The sequence below is a fragment of the Sciurus vulgaris genome, assembly GCF_902686455.1.
Source record: "Sciurus vulgaris genome assembly, chromosome: 8".
Lineage (NCBI taxonomy): Eukaryota > Metazoa > Chordata > Mammalia > Rodentia > Sciuridae > Sciurus > Sciurus vulgaris.
Window position 1 is genome coordinate 143203115 of NC_136468.1, and position 23133 is coordinate 143226247.

At 59.5% G+C, this 23133-nt stretch overlaps 1 protein-coding gene across 4 annotated transcripts in view; it reads left to right on the forward strand.

The window, feature by feature from the left end:
* Nucleotides 1–2783: 2783 nt before the first annotated feature.
* RBM19 (RNA binding motif protein 19) overlaps nt 2784–23133 on the forward strand; it is a 92918-nt gene continuing 72568 nt past the window's right edge. For 2 of the 4 annotated variants that reach the window (XM_079151568.1, XM_079151570.1), the window contains exons 1-16: nt 2784–2929; nt 6054–6236; nt 7759–7878; nt 8002–8040; nt 8310–8499; nt 9887–10122; nt 11792–11872; nt 14753–14831; nt 15508–15579; nt 16410–16613; nt 17937–18067; nt 18600–18718; nt 19073–19169; nt 20088–20198; nt 20674–20874; nt 22034–22163. In XM_079151568.1, coding sequence (XP_079007694.1) covers nt 2894–2929; nt 6054–6236; nt 7759–7878; nt 8002–8040; nt 8310–8499; nt 9887–10122; nt 11792–11872; nt 14753–14831; nt 15508–15579; nt 16410–16613; nt 17937–18067; nt 18600–18718; nt 19073–19169; nt 20088–20198; nt 20674–20874; nt 22034–22163 — 2029 coding nt within the window. In that variant the 5' untranslated portion in view covers nt 2784–2893. The remainder of the gene's footprint in view (nt 2930–6053; nt 6237–7758; nt 7879–8001; nt 8041–8309; nt 8500–9886; nt 10123–11791; nt 11873–14752; nt 14832–15507; nt 15580–16409; nt 16614–17936; nt 18068–18599; nt 18719–19072; nt 19170–20087; nt 20199–20673; nt 20875–22033; nt 22164–23133) is intronic. The other 2 variants (XM_079151569.1, XM_079151571.1) reach the window with 1 other exon arrangement.

A 23133-nucleotide genomic window follows, 5' to 3' on the forward strand; every position in this document is an offset into this window, starting at 1 on the left:
TGCCGTCTCTGTCTCTGGAGTTCTGGAGTGAAAAAATCGAATTACCCAAGGTTACTCAACACAAAGGGTGCGTCCCTCCAGCCAGACACCCACTTCCTGGGTGCCCTCCCCCTTCCCTGGGGGCCTTGGAGATGGCCCTGGCTTATGTCACCGCTGTGGGCTGAATGGCCCCAAACTCAGAGGACAGAGCCCTAGCTGCCAGTGCCCCTCGTGGCACCGCGACTTGGAGGTCGGATGGTGAGGCTGACACGCGCTCGCTAGGACGGCTCGGGCCAACGTGACCGCCGTCCAGATGGTGCTTCCGTGGGCATGAAGACCTGACGCATCTACCACCCGGGCAACACCGAGGAGCGCCCGCAGACCTCGGGAGGCCAGGGACGGGAGGGGCAGACTCGCCCTGGCCGTTCCCAAAGGCAGGGCTGCCCCAGCACACAAGAACGGGGACCCCGCACCCGGCTCCCCATCCACCCAGTGACATAACTCATCACACACACGGGTTGGCTCTTTGCTTGAAGGTCGTCCTGGGTGCCGGTCAGTCTCCCGACCGTCCATGCTCCTCTGCCCTGTGTCCTGTGTGCTCCTTGGCACTCCTTATCTCTGGCCTATGGCTGGTTCAGCCTAGGGGTGGCCGCAACAGGAAACAGGAAGTAGGGTGACAGCCACAGGTGCCGGGGTCATGCTGGGAACTCCACTCTCCCACTGTCCACACGTCCAAAGCATGGCTTCTTGAGACTGTGTCCAGGGAGGTCCCCTTGTGGAAGACAGCTGCTTCCCGCTGACTGGTGCGTGTCCTTGGAGGACCCATACTTCGCTCTTCTCACCAGCTGCACAGACCCCGGGAATCTGCAGACCCTGATTGACGATCGCTTGCCTTCTCCCGGTGCCTGCTGTGACATTTTGCAAAGACAGATCTGCTCAGGCCCTTTGGGCATCATGACATGGAAAGAGCAAGGGGCCCCATCTGTACCCCTGAGTCAGCCGAGTGTGTTCTGGTAGTGACTTCCGCGTGCTCGTGGTAGGGCAGATGTGCGAGCTCCAGGCATCTGGGGCTCGGTGAGGAAGAGGTGGGTTCAAGGACACTGCGCTGCATCTGAGCTGGTCTTGGAGAACGGGGGGGGGGGGGGGGGGGGTGGCTTCAGAAAGACACACAAATGGCCCAAAGCTCAGGGACAGATTCTCAACAACAGGAGCCAACAGGGAACTGCCAACCCAAACTCAGTGAGACACGCCTTTACCCCCATTAGGATGGCTAGAACTGAAGAGGAGACGGGGACTCGGAAGCTTCGGGAGCTGCGGACAGGAATGGACAAGGTGCAGCCGCTGTGGACAACAGCTTGCTTCTGGAAAGGTCTGTGTGTGGCTCCTCAATGCCTCTCCCAGGAATCTGCCCCCTGGGAGATGGAAACACGCTTCCACACAAACACTGGAAAGTTCATAGCAAGGGCATCCACAGCGGCCACGGGGTGGGAACCACCCAGATGTCCGTCCACAGAGGAATGGATGAGGAAATGCTCTTCATCCACACGGGAGATATTCCTCAGCAAGAAACGCAAGGAAGCACCCACACACGCTGCCCACAGGTGAAACTCGAAAGCATGGAGCTAAAGGAAAGAAGCTGGTCACAAAAGACCAGGAGTCACGTGACCCCGCTGCGTGGAATGTCCAGAGTGGGCAAATCTGTGGGGACAGAACCTGGTTGCCAGGGCCTGGAGGGAGCAGGAATTGGCCCGTGACAGCAGAAGGGTGCAGGGTTTCTTTGGGGGATGTGCAAACACTTCAATATCGAGGGCTATGCTGGCGCCTGCAAAACTTGGCAAATCTACAAAGACCAGGGCTTGTGAGTTTCAGTGGGTGACTTGCACGGGGTGTGGAGTAGACCAAGATGCTGACGCCAATCACAACCAAAAGGATTGGGGGGGGGCTTTCAAGTGAAGAAAATCACAAAAGCTGGGGAAACCAGGCCAGGGACCCCAGGCACTGTGGGAAGTGGCCAGGAAGTGCCAGTCATTCTGGAGAGGAAATGGCTGTTTTTCACAGGCCCCCTCCTCCCTCCAGCCATGGTACAAAGATGCTCAGAGAAGCAGTAGACTGACACCCGGACCCGTTCCCTTCTTACGTCCTTGAACCCTAGCACAGTACAGAACCACCCCGCTTTTACAGAAGTAAGTGCAAAGGCTCGCGGTTAGTCTGGTCAAGGACTCCTGGCCAGAAGATTGGCAGGTGGGGGTGTAGAAGCTCAGCCGGAATTGGCATCTGCTTGTAGCATTGGAGTTGAAGATACCGGCGCTCACTGCGGGGTCCTAGGCGGCCCCTGCCTCCAATCTCGGCTCTGCTACGGAATAGCTTCACTCCTCCGTCCCGGGTTGACCACCTGCAAAATGGGACTGTTTGTTTCCAATGTGCACATTCCACCATTGACCCTGCAGGGCTTAGGAAGCCTGTTTCTCCATCTTCCAAGGGGAGGCAAGGATCCCTAATCTAGTCCCCGTTCTCAGGACCTTCTCAGGAATCAACAGTAAAATACAATACGAAAGGGACACAAAACCACACGCCCTGATTAGCGCTCCCCATAGAGCAGGTCCCGCGCAATCCCCCGCGGCTGTTGGGAACCGGCGCCCCCTGCCGACTGGACCGCGGCATTGCGGCCTCCAGGAGCCGCTCCAGATTCTGCGCCTGCGCAGAATGCAAGAGCTCAGGCCCGCCTCTTAGGGGTGTGACCTCCTCCGGCAGGTCCGGCTTTGGCCACGCCTACTTCCGGATGGGCGGGTCTAGAACGAGGCCACGTGACTTTGTCCCGGCGTGCTGAAGATGGCGGCGCCCACGGCGGCAGCGTGAAAGTTGTGGGAAGACGCGGTCGGGTGGTGCTGGAATCAGAACAGCGGGACCTTGCGCCATGTCGCGACTGATCGTGAAGAACCTCCCGAATGGGGTGAGGAAAGAGCCAGGTTTGGGGACTCTGAAAGTGGGGTCCGCTGGGAGCTGCGGGGAAAAGGTGGCTGGAGAAAACTGAGGGGCTTCTCTCCGGTGGGACTCTGGGCGGATCCGAAACCCTAAAGGGGCAGAATCCTGGGTTTATCCCCACTCGACCGCTGGGAAAGAGAAATAGCGGCTGCCCAAGGTTTCCCAGCCGGTCCGTGGGTACCTGACTCCAAACCCCACGACCCTCTTTTTAGGGAAATGCCAGCCCCTAGCTCGTGCCGCTCCCCAGTCTCTCTCGATGGATCACGCTTTCTTGTTGATCCGCGTCTGAACCATCACGGTACTTGTATTGCCCTCCCATTCGGGAGTCTGTTGAGGAGGCTTGTGGGGAGTATGGCTCCGAGGATCTCCAATCCCCACCCTCATCCATCCCCCTTGGGACCGGTAGGAATATTGCCAAGGGCTTTAAACCATTTATCCCAGCTGCTCTTTCCTGTCTGCCTAGAGCCTAGCACAGAACCCAGCACTTGGTAGGCTTCTGATGAAACTGCCTGATCAGTGAGTGAAGAAATGGGTGAATGGATGTGGCAATGTCTTTCTAGATGCAATGGACTGAAGTGGTCATTTTTCCTCTTTCACTGTAGTTCTTGGATAGAGAGCACCCACATCACTTGCGTGGCCAGGAATCCCTTGGCCCCAGTACAAAGAGAGCCATTTGGATGGTGTGAGAATGTCTTCTGAACTCTTGCCTCTGTTCTGGGGAGTCTCTTTCTCTGGAAAGAGAATGCAAGGAGCCATTTTGCTTTTGTTATGGTTTTTTAGGTGTTTTTTTTTTTTTTTTTTTTTTCTCTGCCATGTGGGAGGCACTTATGCCACGTGATTTAAAAAAATTAAAGCAGGACAGTTGGATATAAAATGAGAAGTAAAGTCTTTTGCTCCAACTCTCTGGGAGTACCCATCCTCAAATGGTTTGTTCTTAAAAGGACTCTCCATAGGCTTCTCTGTGGACCCAGGTACTTTGCTCATCTCTGTAGTTTATCCCAGGGACTATCTGCTGACTCCCTGTACTATGAAAGAGGAGGACTTTAAGATAATCTATTCCTTCCCTCCAACTTATAAGTATTTTTGTTTTTAACTATCCTGCTATTTACCCTAAGTAGAATACTTTTAAGATATTTATTATTGATCCATCCATCAGCTTTAAACCGCGTCTCCTGATGCTTCACTTAGTTGGATGAGTGTTTCAGCGTGCCTACCCTTCTTTTCTCTCCTAGTTTCATTTTGCCCCTTAGTGTGGTGGCTTCTTTCCGCTGTTCATCTTGCCTGATGAATGAAAGAATTAATAATAAAAACAGTAACCGTAGGAGTTAGCCCTTGGAGAATTTACTATGTGCTGGGCACTGTTCCAGATGTGTTAGGTACAGTAACTCATTTAATCCTCACGTAATCCTGCAAGTCAGGATCTACTCTTATACCCCTTTTAAAAGTGAAGAAACCAAGGCATATCAAGGCAAAGTTATTGGCCTGAAGTCACACACAGGTGATAATTCATACAACAAGGACTGAATTGAGGAGTCTGGTTCTAAAATTGGCAATTCTGACTAGTACCCCTATTGTCTCTCAGCATAATTGCATGCACTTAATTATTTTCCAACAGATGAACATTTAGTAATGAGTGCTTCTGGTGTTGCTGACAGTATAGACAGAAGTGGACAAGACTTGGTCCCTGCTTTTATGAAGTTTGCAGGGTAGCAGAGAAAACAGACACCAGATCAAAATGCAGGGACTGAAGTATGAGCCAGGTGCCGTGGGAGCCCAGTGGGATTTGGTTACTGACCCACGTGCAGGATCTTGGAGAGGCTTCCTGGGGGAATAGGCAGGAGCTGACACTCCCTGCAGCAGAATGATGGGGTCAGAGTTCAGTGAGGCCCCCAGTGCGATGGGGGCATGAGTTTACTTATACATCTGAGCCGACACAGCCCTGGATTCTGTAGACCTTGGGCAGGTCATTTATCCTCCGAGTATTCCGTTTTCTCTTCTCTAAAATGTGCATAAAAACTCCTAACTTGGTGAGTGTGAGATCTGGGTGAGATCAGAGTTACTACGAAGCTGCCTCTGAAAACCTCTTCCTCCTGGGCCGCCAGTGCCTGTGGGTTTTGTGTTCAAGCTGGTTTGGTTGTCTGTGGCCCCCAGGTGCCTCTCAGGCCCACTCCCACCCACACAGTTCTCTGCTGAGTGAGGATGTGGGAAGCCAGGAGCCACCTCTGCCTGGAATGGGGGCCGCTGGATCAGACTGTAACAGCGTCAGCCTGTCGGATTTCCATGGCTGCCGGAGCAGCTGACCTCACCTCGGGGGTTCGACGATGCGTATTTATTCCTACGCTCCTGGAGGTCAGACATCTTAAATCAAGGTGTCGGTGGGGTTGCTGTGCTTCTGGAGGCTGTAGGACAGCATCTGTTCCTTCACTTTTCTGGCTTCAAAAGACTGCCTATCCCTCTGGACTTGAAGCCACACCCTTGAACTTCTGTCCTCAGAGGGTAGCGCAGCATCTTCCAGTTTCTCTCCTTCTGTTTCCATCTTTACATCTCCTCTGACTCTGACCCTCCTGTCGCTTTCTTATAAGGACCCTTGTGATCACTTTGGACCTGGATAACGCAGGATCATCTCCCCATCTCAAGACTCCTAATCAAATCACATCTGCACAATCCCGTGTGCTGTGTGTGGTGTATGACCAGCGTTCCAGGGCTTAGGGTGTGGCCGCCTTGGGACGCCGCTGTGTCCTCCACCCGTCGGCACACAGAGCTTGCATGCCCACTCTCATTTCTTCTGACCAGCCTCTCAGTGTCTCCTAAGCAGTGACACTGTGGTGATTCTGTACTTGGTCTTGACCTCGTAGCAGCCCCACAGGGTATGATGACATTACGTGGCCCGTGGAGTCTCATTTGTTCACCGGTGATGTGAGTAGAGGGCACGTAGCCAGTGAGTGTTAGAGTCAGAGCTGGCCTGACTACAAAGCACAGGCCGCCGCCGCCTCGTCTCTGGCCACCCCTGGAGAATCCTGGAGCCCCGGGTTTCTAGCCATTTGTCCCTTCGCTGTAAGGACTCACCAGCTCCTCCCCACCTTCTGTCCTAGATGAAGGAGGAGCGATTCAGACAGCTGTTCGCCGCCTTCGGCACACTGACCGACTGCAGCCTCAAGTTCACCAAAGACGGCAAGTTCCGCAAGTTCGGCTTCATTGGCTTCAAGTCTGAGGAAGAGGCCCAGGCCGCACTGAGCCATTTCAACAAGAGCTTTATCGACACGTCCCGGATCACGGTGAGTGGGCGGGAGGCTCGCCCTGCCTGCCTGTGCAGCGCGACACCCACCATCCACCTTTGGCCCAGCACGTGGGTCCCAGGGCCGTCCTCAGGCTGTGAGGCCTTTGGCCGCCTCACCAGGTCCTGCTCTTCCGTGTTGGTAAGAATCTCCTGAGAACGAGTCAGACTGCGGCTGGCCTGTCCTGAGTCTCGACTTGGTGCGGCTTGTCAGGTGTGACAACAGGCACGTCTGAAGCCTCAGGTGGCACCTGTGCTGACCACCAAGAGGGCACTTGAGAGCCACAGGTGGGCATCGTCCTGCCCGTCAGTGCTCTCGGGAGCTCCCAGTCACTGCTGGGAGTCTGGGGAGAGCCGTGCCCTGGTCCCTGTGCCCAGGAGCCAGCTGCCTCTGCACAGACAGAGCGCTGACAGACTCCAGCTGCTGCCGGTCAGGGTGGTCAGTGCGTCAGGGACCCTGGGAAGACAGAGCAGGACCTGCCCAGGCCAGGGAGGGGCCGGGAAGCTTCCCGGAGGAGGAGGTCCCACTCAGGTCACCCACGTGCGTTCACTGACGTGGTAAGATGTCCCCAGCGCTTTGCTGAGAAGGAGAAAACCAGCCACGGGGCACGAGAGCCCGTCGAGGCAGCCGCACCCTGCAGTCTGGCGTGGGGTGGGCACGGGTTTTGCCCAGAGGCTGACGGAGCCTCTCTGGTGACAGCAGTCGCCACCATCTCCCTCTAGCCTCCACGGAGACTGTCTGCTGTTTGGATCTTGCACCACACTGGCCGTTATTACAGGAGCAACTGCTTCGAGCGTCCTCACAGCAGGATGGGCCCAGGTGGCAGGCTCGCTCTTCAGGGCAGGGCTTGGTGACCAGGGTGACCTCAGCTGTCTGGGAGTTGTCACCTGGGCTCCAGCAGGACCAGCCCTCTCCTCGGTCACCTTGAGTGTAGGCGGCCTCGGGTCTGGAGAGGTCCACGGGCTCAGCTCCCTTCCACGCCCGTGGCCACCCTGGGCCCCTGTCACCCTCGCTTGTTCCCCAAGGCCAGTGGCGCTTACCTCGCGCTCACTGGTGACCCTGCCGCCATCGCTCGTCCCTGCCCTGCCAGGCTGTGCACATGGCCTGCATCCCATGTCGTCCTCAGAGCTGCCCTTTGGCATGGATGGTTAAAAACTCAGGCTCCTGGGTCCCCAGGCACCTGAGATCTCTGTCACCTACAACTGGTCACCGGACAGGCTCCCTCACTTCTTTTGCTCCCGGTTTCTGGTCTGGGGACTGGGGAGAGTCGCAGCTCTGCTGCCCACTGTCGGGGCTCAGCCTGTCAGTTCTCACGGGCCCTCGAGGGCGCCTGTGCCTGATACCTCAGTGAGCGGCAGCCAGCCTAGTGACATCACAGGACCAGCCACGGCTGGGGTGGCAGTCATCTGCTCCGCTCAGCAGGTCGGGGCAGCCGCCTCTGAAGCCCAGGCCCCGGGTGCTGGGGCACTAGCAGGGCTGCTGGCTGGGGCGGCAGGTGTGAAAATGGCCCTCTTCTCCGCAGGTGGAATTCTGCAAGTCCTTTGGGGACCCGACGAAGCCCCGAGCCTGGAGCAGACACGCCCAGAGGCCGAGGCAGCCCGAGCAGCCCGCACCAGGCCCCGTTCCCCCAGAAATTAAGAAAGTACGCAGGCGGCCCCGGGGAGCTGAGCCTCGCTCTTGGGTGGCCTCTGGGGGGCTGCGGGCACTGCGGGGTCACCTGCCCGCTTTCCACGCCACCCTCATCGCCTGCGCCTTCTGCTTTTAGGATGACAAGCAAAGAAAGGTCCCAAGCGAGCTGGAGCAGGTGAGCGTCCCGTTGACGGAGAGGGCGGGGCAGCAGTCTGAGGGCGCGGGCTGGTCCAGGAAGCGGAGTGCCGCACGCTCCACGTCCATGTCCTGTGGACTCCTGGTCTCCTCGTCCTGCAGAGTCCACTCTGCCTCAGTGGACCCTGGGGGCCCACGAGAGGCGGGAGGGTGCCTGTCCTGCCGAGAGCTAGGATGGCCGGGCCACACCTGAGCCGCCTCCGCCTCTTCTCCCCCCACGTCCCTGCCACCTGGTTCCGGTGCCACCAGCTGAAGGAAGACAGCGAGTTCCGGGAGTTCCTGTCGGTTCACCAGAAGCGGACCCAGGTGGCCACGTGGGCAAACGATGCCCTGGACACAGAGCCCCCGGCAGGGAAGAGCAAGCCGACCAGCGACTACCTGAACTTCGACTCCGATTCTGGGCAGGAGAGCGAGGAGGAGGCGGCCGAGGAGCCTGCAGGTGAGGCCCGGGCCTCTGCGCCTGTGTGCCTGCGTCCTTCCCATCTGCCTGCCCTGCACGTACGCTCTTTACGCCCTCTCGCAGGCCCAGGGCCAGCCCGACCCCAAGCACAGAGCCAGCCCAACAGCTCTTGAGCTCTTAGTTGGCAAGTCTGCTGCGGCCCTTCTGGTCACTTGCTCAGTCAGTGATCAACGGAATGGCTGAGCACATGCTGTGTGCTAGGCCCTGGGGACGTGGCAGCGAGCAGGAGGCAGAGGACCCCTCCCCACAGAGCCGTCAGCTGTCTCCTGGTGAGGGAGGAGAAGCAGTAGCAGATAAGCTCCCCTGGATCACACTGGTGACAGAGAGGACAGGGGGCTTGGAAGGGGAGCCGTCGGGAAGGCCTTGCAGGGGGCGAGTCTCTGTCCCCACGGTTCAGTGCGGGGCAGCTGATGGTAGCAGTGACCAGTTGCAGTACAGGGTGGTAGCTCTGTTGGGGGTCCGAGTCAGGGCTGGTTTAAAGAGGGGAACGTGGACACAGCAGAGTTTCTGTGCTGAGCTGGAATCTGAAGGACTCACAGGACTTGGGGGAACACAGCAGGGGGCAGAGAAGGCGTTGCGGACAAGGGTGCAGCATCTCAGGGCTCAGGAGAGGGCAGCAGGGGCTGCAGGGGCGGACATGGCCTGGGTGAGCCAAGAGAGCAGGGAGGGCGGAGCTGAAGGCGCTGGGCTCGCAGCCTGGGAGGGGAGGCAGGTTCCCTCCTCAGCCTCCAGGCCTCCCTGTCCAGGTGCGCGAGGCTAGAACACAGTCCCAGCAGCCTGCGGGCATGGGGGGCACCCTGCACACTCCTCGGCCTCCCCAGCTTTCCATGCATAGCTCCTCAGTGGAGAGACGTCTTAGCAAGTGTTCCTCGTACATTATACGGCGTGCCGGGCGTCAGGTAGCAGGATGGGGACGTCCAGAGCGCAGCACACAGCAGTGACGCGCTGGAGGTGCTTTGGCACCGTCCTGCTGTTGGGGTGGATGAGAGCTGCACGGGATGGAGCAGGCGGCCCTCTGCGGTGACGGACGCCATGGTGCGCTCCTCTGTAGAAGGCCTTGGTCGTACCTGCACCTTCTGTAACACGTTAGGCGCCTAGACATAGCCCAGCTAGGGGGTCAGCGGTAGGGCCGTCCAGGGGAGAGCCAGGCTGTGGCGGGAGCCGTGGCGCCCTGGGTGTGGGACTGGGTCATACAGAACTGCAGAGCTCCGCCCTCTCATTGCCCATCACAAGGTTTTCTGGGGCCACTGGGCACGGGGGCCCTGGCCGTGGCGGGTATGGCACCTCAGCCCCCCCAGGTTTTCAGCCCGTGCTGCCCAGGTCTCTGGTTGTCCAGGAAGGTGACCCTCCTCACCCCCGCTCTCAGCAGAGCAGGGCCTCGCGCCAGAGGCGGCTGCACAGAAGGGACTCTCGGACATGGAGTACCTGAAGTCCAAGATGGTGGCTGCCACGTCGTCCTCAGAGGAGGAGAGTGAGGACGAAGCAGTGAACTGTGACGAAGGGAGTGAGGCAGAGGAGTCCTCGGCCACCGAGACCCAGCAGGCACCAGGGAGCACGGGGGCCCTGCCTGGGAGCAGGAGGCCGCGGGAGCCCGGAGCCCAGGTGCGTGCCTCCAGGGGACAGGGAGGGCGTCTGTGCATGTCCGCGTGGTCCCCGCGACCCCACTGGTGGGGTGCCTCGTGGAGGAAAGACTGTTCCCCCACCCCCTGCTACACCTGGAGGGGCTGCCTGCGCCCGTCAGGGCTCTGGGAGGAGTGAGGGCAGCAGCCGGGTCACACGTGTTCAGTAACAAGGTGGAGGACTCAAACGGGCCGTCGTGATAGGTGAGATTAGTCAGGCCCCGCCTACGGGCCGTCGTTGATAGGTAAGATTAGACAGGCCCCGCCTACGGGCCGTGGTTGATAAGTGAGATTAGTCAGGCCCCGCCTACGGGCCGTCGTGATAGGTGAGATTAGTCAGGCCCCGCCTACGGGCCGTCGTGATTGGTGAGATTAGTCAGGCCCCGCCTATGGGCCGTCGTTCATAGGTGAGATTAGTCAGGCCCCGCCTACGGGCCGTCGTGATTGGTGAGATTAGTCAGGCCCCGCCTATGGGCCGTCGTTCATAGGTGAGATTAGTCAGGCCCCGCCTACGGGCCATCGTTGATAGGTGAGCTCAGTCAAGCCCCGCCTATAGCCCCTGTGAGGCACCTCCCCTCTGGGAATGTCATCAGTCTCTGGGGCCGGTCTTCTTCCATTTCATAGGTGAGGAAACTGAGGCCCAGAGAAGGGAAGTGACAGGCTCCCATGATGGGGTCAGGCCCCAGCCCTGGTCTTCCAGGCTCTGAAGTTGAGATTATAGAGGTGGACATGGCCCTTGAGGACGGCCACCTTGTCCCCCACCAGGGTGTCCTCTGCTCCAGACACAGGGCACTTGGACATGTGTGTGTCCCCATTTTTGAGTTGGAAGCAACCAGTCCTTCACTTCCCCATGAGAGGAAGGGGCTCCCTCTGCCTCCTCTTTCCTCTTCCTCCTCCCTCCTTCCTAGTCACCGTGCCCTGCAGGGAGTCTGGGAGTTCGAGGCCCAGTCTCAGCTCTGACCCTTGGGGGCTGCTGGGCCTGGGGATGCTTCAGGCCTCTCTGATCCTCGTCTTCAGAGGACATCCTGGCAGCACCCGTCCTTCCAGCCACCTCCTGAGCCCCTGTGCTCAGGGTGGCCCTGGGGGTCACCATGTCCAGCAGGGTCGAGGCAGCACCTCTCGCAGCACAGGGCGTTTCTGTGGGGACAAGCAGTGGCCTTGTGCTGCACCCGTGGGCCCATGGCAGGCTCTGCTGGGGAGCAAGTGCTAGCTGGGCAGGTTTGGCACCCAAGCATCTACCAGAAACTTAGGTTGTGCAGAGCTATCGGAGTCCAGAATCACAGGAAGACGTGTCGAATTCAGAATCCGTGAGCAATTAGAGGCTCAGTAGGAGGCCAGCCTGTGCAGGCTGGGTGCAGCATGCGGCACGGAGCCAGCTAGGATCGGCGGCTGTGGGGTGCGTGCCTCGGCTCCTCCCTCTGCCCTGTCCCTCTGCTGGCCGAGGACCTGCTCACCACCCATGGTGTGCTGACCTGGCTGCAGCTCCCACTTCAGAGGCAAATGGGGACCCTCATCCGCTGCCTTCGCTCTAGCCAGACCCTGAGTCTGTGGCAGACACAGGCGCCAACGCTTCCTGGAGCTGCGACGTCCGATCTGTCCCCTGCCCCCGCCACCTCAGGGAACCCACTGTGGCCGTTCCTCTTTGTTCTCAGACAGAGAAACCAGCGAACGAGAAGGAGCCCAGCACCCCCCACACCGTGAAGCTGCGGGGAGCCCCGTTCAGTGTCACCGAGGTACGTGCTCTGAGGACAGGGTGGGCAGGAGGCCACTCGGATTGAGAGCTGGAAGGAATCACAGACCAGAAAGGCTGACCGATGGCATCTCGGGCATCACCAGGGAGGGACCGCGATGGCCGCCTCGAGGAGGAGGAGGCCTGTTCTGCTCCCTCACCTACAGCAGGCGGATGGGCAGCTGGGCAGAGGGCAGGCCTGTGGTCAGACAGTCCCTGGGGAGAGTCCTCTGCCGCCTCACAGTGGGCGGCCACCATAGGCACGGAGGTGTTGCCGTCTCCAGAAACGGGCCGCAGGCCAGCAGGCACCATGGCTGCAGCCGGCTGGCCCTGGAGCTGCCTTAGCAGATGACCCTGTTCTCACGCCCCCCGAGGCATCGGCCATAGAGGTTCCCCATATGAGATCCTGGAAGACACGGCTAAACAAAAAGAATGAAGGTCACCTATAACCAGGATGGCCGTTGAGTGACTGTCCACGCTAGGGTGGGAGCGGGCGTAGCCAGAGGGGGTGCCAGGATGCAGGGGTGACCACCGAGGTCTGCCGACTGGAGGTGATCCGCAGGTGCCCACTGTCCTCCACGCTGGGCTGCCCCGCCCCACATTCCTGGGCCCCACCCAGTGACAACCCCTGACATTCAGGACGAACCCCTTAAGTGTCCTTTTCTTTGTGCACTAAGCTGACCTCTCCTGTTGGTTTGCTTTTTCTGCATCCCTCTGGTAGGACTGGCTTGCGACACTGCCATTTTCCTTCTTGCATGTTCTTCCCTTCTCAGGGACACTTGGATACACTTTCCTGGTCTCCTAAATGGGGACATGAGAATTTAAATTTTTTGCTATTAGAAATACTGAAGCAGTTCCTTGTGATCGAGGTCCGTTGGGTTTTGTTGTTATTTTTGTTTGTTTGTTTTGTTTTTTAAATTTGGTACCCAGGATTGAACCTCAGGATGTGTAACCACTGAGCCACCTCCTCAGCCCTTTTTATGTTTCATTTTGAGACAGGGTCTCACTCATTTGCTCAGGGTCTCACTAAGTTGCTGAGGCTGGCTTTGAACTCACGATCCTCCTGCCTCAGCCTCCCAAGCTGCTGGGATTACTGGCGCCCATCCTAGTTAACTTTTTTTTAGGAAAAAAAAATGATCCCTGCCTTACTTCTCATAATGAGAAAAGTTCCAGACACATCAAGGATCTGAGCTGAACAAATTTCTTTCTAAGCAATTTGCTAAATTTGATGGAAATACAAAAAATGGACGTGTTGACTGCCTACCAGCCAGAAACCCTGTAAGGCCACGGATGCCACGGGGTCAGAAGGTGGACCGCAGCAATCCATAGCCTGAACAGCAGGCAAGAGGCGCCAATTTCTCTAATTTACAGAGATTCTTATGAAGGATATATGACCCACCCAACAGAAAAATGGACAAAGGACAAGAGGTTTTTGAAGAAAAAGAATTCAGGTGGGAAGCTGAAGAGATGGCTCCTCTTGGAGAGTGCTCGCCTAGCATCCACAAGAATTCAGGTGGCCTGTACAGATGTTTGAATTTATTCATAATTATTAAAAACAAAATCGAAACTGGAAATTCACGTTTTTGACTTGCCAGATTGGCATACATTTTTCACGTTTGGCAATAAACATTTCATGCCTTTTGGAGGACAACATAGAGGTGTCAGGCAGAATCAGGACCATCCAGGCTTTTGCCAAGCTGGTGCTGAGCTTCGCCCCACAGGTGGGTCCCCGAGCACACCAGAGTCTGAACTCAAGAAAGTTCTTTGCAACCTTCCTGTTATTATTTGAACTTAATGCGTTGATGCATAGTCATCAATAAGAACAGAAAAGCAAAGCTCCGTTTCTAGGGAAGGCGTGTGTCCGTGATTTTCAGAAGGGAATGATCTGCCCCCATGGAACAGCTGGCAATGTCCAAGGAACTCTTGGTGGTCACCTCTGAAGGGGCTGCTGCTGGCATCTAGTGGGCAGAGACCCGGCATGCTGCCAGATGCCCTGCTGCCCACAAGACAGCCCACAACAAAGAATCCTCAAGCCCAAAATGTCACCGGAGCACATTAAAACGGTGGAACATGAGGTGTCACATGAAGAACGCAGTGACAGGGAAGACCCCAGGGTGCTGTGGCAAGTGGAAAAAGCCAGGTGTGGAACAGCGGGTGGATTCATCCCCAGAGACACCTGACCGTGCGTGGTGCAGGTGCTGGCTCCCTCCAGGCACCAGGAACGAGGCCAGGCTTCTGGAGAGAATCTGATGACCAGGAAATTGGCGGCAGCAGAGTGAAAACCCTACTTTGCCGGACTTCTTCCGTTTGTTTGGAATGCTTCTTAGTTTGGTCTGTGGCTGGCATCACAGGCCACTCAGGGCGGGGGCCTCTGAGCACCCAGTGCCCAGATTAAAACTGGTTTCACTGCCTTTATTTTGCAGAAGGAGCCAGGAAGGGAGAGCTGGCCCTTGGAAGTAGGAGTCGGTTTTGTTTTCTGATTTGCACTTTTCAGTATTTGCCGTGATTTCACACCCTGCCTGTTCACGTATTTTTTGAAAATACGTGACTTAAGTTTAAGTCACACGCACATCCAAAGAAGGGAGTGGTTAAGAACACGGGGTCTCCTTACAACGTGAAGTATCATAAAAAACAACCTCAAAAAAGGTCAGATACGATGCCTTAAAATAGCAGTGGCGAGGTCCTGTTCTGTAGTGGTCAGGCGGTTCTTCTCTGATCTCTGTTTTACGATTCTTCTATCTCACGATGGAGGAAAGATGCGCGTGACTGAAGGAGCAGAGCCCTAGTCGCCCTGTCACCTTTTCTGATTCAGTGCTTTGCCCTCCTCTCTGCTGGGCGGCACTTTATTTGTCACACTGATCAGGGGCCAAACTTCTCCTTGCAGAAGAATGTCGTGGAATTCCTGGCGCCCCTGAAGCCAGTGGCCATTCGGATAGTGAGGAACACGCATGGGAACAAGACGGGTGAGGTCTGGGAGCTGGGCCGAGTCAGGGAGGCCAGCGTGGGGCAGGGCGTGTCTCCTCTCCTGGGGGTGGTCCTCACCCTACCCTGGTCAGGATGCGGCTCTGACGGCCCCGCTCCTGCCTCTGGTGGCCTGGTGGACAGTTTTAGACTCTTCACCTTCTCTCCTTGCCCAGCCTCCCCCTGTCTGTTTAGATGGAGGCCAGCAGTTCTGGGTTTGCTGGGCTGAGTTCACACTGGCAGAAGATGGTGGGATAGACAGGGCGCTGCTCTGAGGCACCACGGGGAGAGGCCCCTGAGGTCGAGGCTGTGGCCCCTGGCCTTGGAGCCCTGGATCTGGCTGCCTAGAGGCAGGGGGCATGGCTGGAGGGAAGTTGGAGAGGGGAGGCTGGTCGCAGAGTCCAGCCCTCCAGTGCTAGGCCGGGTCACAAGGCGTCGTGAGCATTTAGTTCTTGTCTGCAGAACCTGGTCAGGGAAGGGCTGAGGCCGAGAGGAGGCAGAAAGGCCCTTGTTTCTGACTCCTGGCATCTGGCGCCTTCGCCTGCCAAGCCAGGCTGCTGGGGAGGGAAGCGGGTGTGCTCTGGAGGCTTCCTGCCTCCACCCCAGCGTCCCCAGTGACTCCCTGCATCTGCTCCCCGCGTCTGCGGGCCTGCAGTCACCTCTGTCCTGGTCCCTCAGGGTACGTCTTTGTGGATTTCAGCAGCGAAGAGGAAGTGAAGAAAGCCCTGAAGTGCGACAGGGCGTACATGGGTAAGGGGCGCTGGGGCCCTCGGGCTCCTCGTCCGCTCCTGGGCTCCTTCGAGTGCGCCTGTGCCGAGCCTCTCCTGCCTGACGCTGTGGGCACTGAGGGTACGCAGCAGAGCGGCTGCAGAGAGGCAGGCAGCGCCGGAGCCTGTGAGCGTGCGCGTGGCCCTGGGCTGTACAGGCGGGCAGGGCAGTGGCGAGGGCTGGGGCTGGAGGAGGCAGGTCTCTGGCGGGGCGGCTGCTGGGCCTGCTGGAGCGAGGAGCAGGCTCTGGCCTCTGGGCGGGGTTGGTAGGGGCACAGCAGGGGCTCCTTCCCTGAGCTGGAATGTGGCCCTCCACCCTCTCTGGCAGGGATGGTGATTGGACCTGGCCACGGACTCCGGGGGATGCGTTGCGTCAGGGTAGACGGGCGGGGGTGGGGGGGGGGTCCCCGGGCGTCCTGCTGGCAGGTCGGGGGAAGGTGTCCATCCAGCTCTGGCAGTGCGGGCGGAGGCCGGCCATCGCTGCAGCCTCGTTAGGCACACAGGATGGTTTTTGCAACCCGCTCACCAGCAGGTGGTAGTTCAGGGTCGGGCTGTCCCCTGAGACCTTCCCCAAGGCAGAGCCGCCAGCAGTGCCAGAGTGGGCTCAGAGTTCAGAGGACTGTCGCTTGGCCCAGGGCGGTGGGAGCAGGCTCCCAGGACGGGGCCCTGGGGCTCGGCCGCTGCCCTGCTGCAGAGCTGCTGCCCATTGCCTTTCCCAGCGGGAGCATCTGGCAGCCGGCAGCCTGGCCTGGGTCCCCAGCCAGGTGCGTCAAGTCCCATGCTCCCCCGAGCCCTGACCCTCTCCTCCTGCAGGTGGACGCTACATCGAGGTGTTCAGGGAGAAGCATGTGCCCACGGCCAAGGGGACCCTGCAGAGCAGTGTGCAGCCCTGGCAAGGCCGCACGCTCGGGGAGAATGAGGAGGAGGAGGACCTGGCCGACTCCGGGAGGCTCTTTGTGCGCAACCTGCCCTACACCAGCACGGAGGAGGACCTGGAGCAGCTCTTCTCCCCCTACGGTAGGGCCCGCTCCTGGCCGCACGCGTAGGCCCCTGTCGCGCCAGCTCCCACTTGGCTGGGTGGGCCCCATCCGCCTCCCACTCGCTCTTGACCTTGGGCAGTGGCTCCAGCTGGTCTCCTCATCCAGAAACAGGGCTCGCTGTCCCCGCTGCAGATCCAGCAGCATCTTTTGCTTTCCGGACTTGAACTTGGATTCTTTTTTTTTTTCAATGGTGCCGGGGATTGAATCCAGGGTCACTCTGCCACCAAGCTACATCCCCCGTTCTTTTTATTTTTTAATTTGAGACGAGGCTGTCCTTGATCCTTCTGCCTCGGCCTCCCGAGTCGCTGGGATCACAGGCATAGCCAGCACGCCCAGCAGGACTTGATTCCGTAGCTCTCGCCGTCCAGACGCAGAGCAGGCGCGAGAGAGGCGTTTTCCTGAGATGCCTGGGCTTCTGGTGTTTGAATTCAGCAGCCGCCCAGCCCTCCCCCCACCCACCGTGCTCCTGCCTGGGAACACTTTTTTTTCTCAAGTCTTCCCAAGCAAACTGAGCGTCCCAGAAGAGGCAACAGCCAGGGCTGCCTTTGGTTCTGCTGCTGTTGTTCTTGGGCTGGGAATTCGCAGTCCTGCAGCTGAGACTGGTCACGGGGCCACTTGCCAAGGGGAGGAAGGTGGGCTCGCGGTGCGGGTGAATCTGTGCTCTGGAGATGCTTCCAGCGCCCTCGCCTCCCGGGAGGCTGGCCTGGGTGTGGGGGATCAGCAAGGCCGTGTGAGTGGCTCGGGCCAAGGACAGCTCAGAGGCCCCAAGTGGAACCTGCTTGCAGGCCAGGTGATGGGACCTGAAGGTCTGTCCACGCTGTCCTGCTCCCCAGGTCCTCCCACGGGCTGGTGCCCTGGCCACACGGCAGCGCTGGGTGGACGGGAGGGGGCTCGACCATATACTGCAGGTGTCTGTTTGGGATGTGGCCACCCTTGGTGTTCAGAGTGACGCACACTAACTCTTGGACCCTCGAGGCCACTGTGTGTGGTGACTGTTGAGCCATTCACAAGCGCGGGGAGGAGGCCTGTGTGGGCGAGGCCACTGCCCAGGGCAGGCTGTGCGCAACAGCCGTGGAGCCAGGTGCAGCCCGGCACCTTCCTCCTCGCTTCTCTGAGGGGACTGGGAAATGACACCTTGACTTGGGGGGCGGCCTTGTGGCTGGCAGTCGCCATCCTTCCCTCGGACTGAGTGGACATGGCTGGTGCGCAGTAGCTGTTCTGTGTTCGTGTGGCCGACCCTTAGTGCCCCCGAGCTTGGGCCCAGCTCCAGCCCAGGCGACTGACGCTCTCCTGTCCTCAGGTCCCCTGTCGGAGCTCCACTACCCCATCGACAGCCTGACCAAGAAACCCAAGGGCTTTGCCTTCGTCACCTTCATGTTCCCCGAGCACGCGGTGAAGGCCTACGCGGCAGTGGACGGGCAGGTGTTCCAGGTGAGGCTGCTCGCCGGCCTGCCGGGGTCCCCGAGCCTGGTGACGGAGGAGGGCCGCGCACGTGTGTCCCAGAGCCCACGATGGCGGGCCACATGGTCACCTCACATGAACTAGGCAAAGGGAAGACACCAGGGAGTGCCGGCGGGGGTGAGCGGATGGCCCTGTGGAATGCAGGGAGTCTGCTCCTCGGGGCACCCTGCAGCGTGCCCGGGCCACCTCCCCTCCAGCGCACCTTCACTCACAGCGCGTAGAGCTTGTGGGCTCCAGGCCAGTCCTGGCCCACGTTCTCCCTGTGCAGGGCCTGGGGGCAGTGCGAGGGGCCGTGGGGTGTCATAGAGGGGCACCTTTCCCTTGGCATGGCCGTGTCAGGGACCCCAGCGCCAGCTGGACCGTGAGTAACTGGTGTCTGCTCCGGCCGCTGTCCTTGTCCTCCGGCGGGTCCCCTGGGTCCAGCTCGTTTAGGACAGGAGGCCCCACTAGACAGGAGGCCCTCTGGAGCGCGGCTCGCCCACTTCCTCCCCTGTCCCCACAGGGCAGGATGCTGCACGTGCTGCCGTCCACCATCAGGAAGGAAGCCAGTGAGGATGTCGACAGCCCCGGCTCGTCCTACAAGAAGAAGAAGGCGTCCAAGGACAAAGCCAGCAGCTCCAGGTCCGCCAGCCCCGCCCTCTCCGCCTTTCCCGGCCACCTGGTCCCTTTCGCTCTGTGGCTTGAGGTTCATCCTCACCTCCCAGCCCGCTTCCCCACTGCAGGCAGGGAGAGCGGCGCCATGCTCACTTACGCTCCAAGGTATCGCGTCCACTCCGAGTGGACGGTTGCCACCTGCTGGGCCCTGGCACAGGCTGGCTGCTGGCACCACCAGAGGTTGGATCTGTCAGCCCCGCTGCCTGCGGGTGGGGAGCCCGCCCAGGACAGGCGAGCTGGCGGGAGGCTTGCAACAGGCTGTGTCTGCGAGAGAGCGCCCGTGGGTCCCAGTGACCCGTCCTGCTCTGCCCCTGCCCGCAGCTCCCACAACTGGAACACGCTGTTCATGGGGCCCAACGCCGTGGCCGATGCCATCGCACAGAAGTACAGTGCCACCAAGAGCCAAGTGTTCGACCACGTGAGTGGCCCGTGACCCGCGAGCTGCGTGTCTGCAGACCTCGTGGCGCATCTGCCCAGGGCTGGACCCTGCGGAATTCTTTCTGGGCAAAACCAGGAGGGCGTTCCAGCCACGTGGCGAGGGATGTCCCTTGATTCTGCCCGTTGGCTGCTTTCTCCACGGTCCTCTGCCCTTCCTCAAGACGCTGGAGGCCAGTCTGTCTGTGGAGGTGGACGGCAAGCCCGTGTGTGACTGAATGGCCCGGTGGCCCTGGTTTTAAGAGAAACAGGAAACGTAATCCTAACAGACGCGACTGAGCGATGGTCGCTTCGCCGTGCCCAGCGTAGTCGCGGGGTTTGGGTTTCTCGTCCCTCCTTCCCACCCAGGCCACTGAGTCCACGCGTAGCAGGACGTGGGTTTCAACGAGCCTCGCGTCAGGTGCCCAGTGGCTCGTGGCAGCCGTGCTGGGCAGTGCCGCTTGGCCTGAGTTGGAAGGAGGGACGAGGGACGGCTGCAGTGGCGCAGGTGCCGCAAGTGCCCTGAGCACGAGGGCTTGGCAGTGCGGGGACAGGGCCTGCCTTCTGGAGCCTTCTGGAGCCTTCTGGAGCCTCCTAGTGGAGACAGGTGGAGAGAGGAGAGGCTGGTCTAGTCGGGGAGGTGACAGAGGAAGGATGGCGTGGAGTGAGGGATCGGGTCGGGCAGCCCTGCAGAAGCCCCCAGGGGCTGCAAGAGGAGCTGCAGACCTGCCCACTGCAGGGAAGGAAGAGCCCTAGCGGGTGCGGGGACACGTGACTGGGGAGGGCGCCCAGGGGGTCAGGCGGGTGTGGCTGGGTGAGGGGCACCGCTGAACCCACTTTGCTGGGTCTGCTCAGCTGCTGGCTGGAGAGAGCGATTCGGGTCCACCTGATGGCCGCGGGCCTCCTTTCCTCCCTCCCTCAGGAGACCAAGGGCAGCGTGGCTGTCCGTGTGGCCCTTGGGGAGACCCAGCTGGTCCAAGAGGTGCGGCGTTTCCTCCTCGACAACGGGGTCAGCCTGGACTCCTTCAGCCAGGTGGGTCCCCACTGCCCTCCCCGTGGGCTCTGATGGCTGCTGCAGAGCTGGAGACAAGGCTGCAGGGAGGCTGGGGTGTGGAAAGGCCCTGTGGTGACTAGAACCAAACCTGAGGGCTCTCTGCTCCGCTGCTCCTCACAGGGACAGGCTGCTCCCGGGGCCTCTCCTTCCACACCTGTGGCAGCAGGTGGCCTGCAGTTCCACAGAGATGCCAGTCTGATCAGTGGAACAAAGGCTGGGCACCTGGGAGGCCCAGCAGGCTGGCCATTCACTGTCAGGGTCTGCACGACTCAGCCGGGGGTGGGGGCTGACCCCTCAGCAGAGCCGCCTGGCTGTGGAGCCAGCAGGTGGCCCGCTGGAGAGGGTGGCGCCTCTTGGGTCTGCTTCCCTGGCGCCTGGACCCTGGGGCGCCAGACACTGCTGGTGTCAGACTGGACCCTGCTGCCGTCCCTCACGGGTCCTGTCTGCCCCACAGGCTGCAGCAGAGCGAAGCAAGACCGTGATTCTGGCCAAGAACCTCCCTGCGGGCACCCTGGCAGCCGAGTTGCGGGAGACCTTCGGCCGCTTCGGGAGCCTGGGCCGCGTGCTGCTGCCCGAGGGCGGCGTCACCGCCATCGTGGAGTTCCTGGAGCCCCTGGAGGCGCGCAGGGCCTTCCGGCACCTGGCCTACTCCAAGGTAGGGCCGCCCCAGCACTGTTCCGGGGAGAGGGACCTGGTGTGTGGGAGGGACCGCAGCCTGAGCTCCGCCCTCCCACTGCACCTGTGGAAAGCGCCCCGCCCCCACTTTCCTGGCCCCCTTCCTGCCTTAACTTGAGCCTCTGCTGCGGCTTCTCTGCCGTCCTGTACCCGTGATGAGCTGAAAGTCGGTTCCCTACGCGGGCTGTTGAAGAATACCTACAGCCACGGCAGCAAGTCACCTGTGGCAGAGCTGGCAGGCAGGTGTCCAAGTCCAGGGTGTGGCCACATCCCTCTTCTGCACATAGGGAAGCTGAGGCCCAGTGACCCAGAGTCACCCAGCTCACAAGTGGCACAGCTAACCCTGCTCCCCAGTCTGGCTCCCGACCACGAGTTTTCTTTTTCTTTCTCTTTTTTTTTTTTTTATTTGGGATTGAACCCAGGGACATTTAACCACTGAGCCACATCCCCAGCCCTTTTTTATGTTTTATTGGAAACAGGGTCTCACTGAGCTGCTTGGGGCCTCCCTAAGTTGCCGAGGCCGGCTTTCAACTTGCGATCCTCCTGCCTCAGCCTCCAGAGCTGCTGGGATTACACGCATGCCCCACAGCACCTGACTGCTTGTGGTTTTTTTTCTGATTGTAATTAACCTGTGAGCCTCACATTGTGAAATTTGAAAAAAGTCCCAGAGGGCCCAAGTCGACAAGTCTCCTTCCACCCTGCCCTGCAGCTCCCAGCGCCTTCTACTGAGGCAGCCACTAGCAATGTCTGCGTCTCCTTGGTTAAGAAACCTCCTCTGAGCGTGTGTGTGGAACAGGAGAGCTCCCCTGGGCGACCGCTGCCTTCCTGCTGGAGCTGCCCCTTGCTAGCAGTTCTTGTCACGCTCCCCCTTTCATCCTGACTGGAGGAAACGCAGGGGTCCTTGACTCCACCCTCGTCGAAGGCAGCAGAGGCTGGGCTGTCCTTGCAGCCTGAGGTGCAGCCCAGGGGCCGGAGTTTTTCTTTTGGGACTCTGGGCCGCATTCTCCTTCTGGCTCCTCTGCCCTGGGGAGCACCCATCTCCTCTGACCCTCCGGCTCCTCGTCTGCACGTGGGACTGAGTCCCTCTCCAGCCATGTCCCAAGGTGGAGACCCACAGCTTGGCACCTTTGCCTCTGCAGTTCCACCACGTCCCGCTGTATCTCGAGTGGGCTCCCGGTGGCATCTTCTCCGGCACAGCCCCACAGAGGAAAGAGCCCCACGAGGCACCAGCGAAATCTGCAGAAAAGAACGTGGTGGAGCCAGAAATGGGTAAGAACAGGTCTGTGTGGGAGGAGAGCAGGGCAGCAGGAATGTTCTTCAGGCCCCAGGTTTAACACTTCATTCATCTTGCACACCAGCGGACTTCGGTCTCTAATCGTATAGGTGTGTAAAACATTCCTGAAAACAGAGCGTCAGAGCCGGGCACGGTGGCGCACACCGCTCATCCCAGCAGCTCGGGAGGCTGAGGCCAGAGGACTGAGTTCAAAGCCAGCCTCAGCAGCTTAGCAAGGCACTAAGCAACTCAGTGAGACCTTGTTTCTAAAACATAAAATAGGGTGGGGGTGTGGCTCCGTGGTTAGGCACCCCTGGTTCAGTCCCTGGTACCAACTAGAGTGTTGTGAGCAGTGTAAGGTAGCAGCTGAGGGCGAGGGAAGACGACCGAGATCTCTTTGTACTCAGAGCAGCCGGGAAAGCATCCCTGCTCCTTGGTGTGGAGAACTGGCGGCAGGGAGGAGAGCCCTGTTTGCGTGTGGCACGGCGCCCCCTGGTGTCCAGCGACTGCACAGGCAGGAAAGGGAAGAGCAGTGGTGGGCCACCCCGGCCTGGGCGGTCCCAGCCCCCTGGCTGGCCGGCACAGTGGGCATGTGAGCAGGGCGAGCGTTCCTCGTCAGGGCTGTTGTGCAGACTGCAGGGCCTGGCACGTCCCTGGACCTCACCCCTGTCAGATGCCCGAGAACAGACCCACCCCGTACCCACAGCTGCCCCAGAAGACGGGCAGCTCCCCAGGGACCCCCGACCACAGCTTGTAGTCGGACACCGTCAGGAGCCTCCTGCGGACTGGGTTGTTTGGCCCGGTGTTAAGTTCTGCCCCTCGGCCCACCACACACAGGTTTGCCAATTGCTTGGTTTACTGAAATGAGGGTTTTCCTCATAAAGAGAGATAAGCCCCTTGTCTACTTTCTCCATTGTCCTCCTATATTTACAAAAAAAAGTGTCTGACAGCAAAAAAAAAAAAAAA